The sequence below is a fragment of the Galeopterus variegatus genome, unplaced genomic scaffold (assembly GCF_000696425.1).
Source record: "Galeopterus variegatus unplaced genomic scaffold, G_variegatus-3.0.2 Scaffold716, whole genome shotgun sequence".
Lineage (NCBI taxonomy): Eukaryota > Metazoa > Chordata > Mammalia > Dermoptera > Cynocephalidae > Galeopterus > Galeopterus variegatus.
In genome coordinates, this window is record NW_007726827.1 from 250,854 (window position 1) to 252,408 (window position 1,555).

General features: G+C 30.5%; 1 protein-coding gene across 2 annotated transcripts in view; it reads left to right on the top strand.

The window, feature by feature from the left end:
• The window catches only part of ESD (esterase D), a 29,214-nt gene extending 28,845 nt beyond the window's left edge, over positions 1-369 (top strand). For both annotated transcript variants that reach the window (XM_008571763.1, XM_008571764.1), the window contains exon 10: positions 153-369. In XM_008571763.1, coding sequence (XP_008569985.1) covers positions 153-233 — 81 coding nt within the window. In that variant the 3' untranslated portion in view covers positions 234-369. The remainder of the gene's footprint in view (positions 1-152) is intronic.
• Positions 370-1,555: the final 1,186 nt, after the last annotated feature.

Here is a 1,555-nt window from a genome sequence, read left to right on the forward strand (position 1 = left end):
CAACCTTGACTTTGATTTATACTTTCCTCATATCTTAATGTTTTGACTATTTACAAGCAATGTAAGTGACATGGGATGTATTTAATGTCCCTGATGTGGATGTTTCTGAATGATGGTTAAATGTCTTATTATGTCTGTGTTTTGTCTTTTAGGGTTATGATCATAGCTACTACTTCATTTCAACGTTTATTGCTGATCACATCAGACATCATGCAAAATACCTGAATGCATGAAAAACTTCAGATAAAAGAATCTCTTCAATAAACAGAATTGCTTAGGAAAAAAATAATTCAAACCATTGGATTTCATAATGCTAAAAGGGCTTTATTCTATTGTTGAATAACCTTCTGAATAAATATATAAAACCTACTTCTGATTTAAGAAGTTATTTTGCCAGTGTTCACATAGGAAATCTTTAATACTTTACAGCTCTGTTAGTATCATTTAGAAATCTTTGTTGTATTATCCTCGGGTCAACAGAATATGAATGTAGTCTTGTTCAAATCATAGAATGCTAATTCTGGAACAGTATTTAAAGGTAATTTAGCCCAAACTCCACACCTTTCCAGACTTAAAGCCTCTAAAGGCATGGACTTCCTTTGCCATGTTCATTATTATATCTCTAGTGTCTAGCAAGTACTTGATTTCCAGTAGGCATTTAATAATTATTTGTTAACTATAGAATAAGGAATTAGCTCAGGAAGGTTAAGTGAATTTCCCATCATTACACCCCTATTTGTGGGGCAGCTAAGATTACAAGACAAGTTTCCTAAATTCCAGCCCAGTAATATCTTTCCTTACCTGTTGAGCCAAATAAGATTTATGAACATTGGTTTTTGGATGTGTTCAGGCTCTCAAGAATTAANAAAAATCTTTTTCTTTAACCTTATATCCCTCTTTAAGACTCAAATTTGTCTTTCTCATTCATAGTGTCCCCACCAATTTACCACTTGCTTAACATGCCTCTCCTTTTAATCTGATAACTGTTGCAAAATATTTTAATTAAAATAAATTATTTTAATTTATTTTATTTCCCCAAATAGTTTCCATTTACTATAATAATAAATAAAATTAAGAGAGCAAAAAATAAATAAAGATATAATACACTTTTACTGTGTAGGAGGTGGAATTCTTAACATGATTTATAATGACTATGTTTGACTTCCCAAAAAATGATAGAGCATTGGGGCATCTTTAAGTTGTTTCTCAGTATTGTTTGTAATTTTTTTTGTATTTTAACAGTCACTATCTTATCAATGTTAATGTGCTGCTTTTATGAGTTGAAACGTCTTGCCCATGTTTCCAAGCTTTCTGAATTCTGATTCTTTTAGTCCTTGTTGGTATGACTCATGTTTACTCTGCACATTTAATGTGTTATTTCCTTTCTTTGCATATTAATGGCTGCATTTAGAAACTAGGTTATGCAAAATGTTTAATTTTTTTCATATTGTTGCTCTTCTAATGTAGAATGAAAATGTTGAAGTACAAATATGACAACCTTGACTTTGATTTATACTTTCCTCATATCTTAATGTTTTGACTATTTACAAGCAAT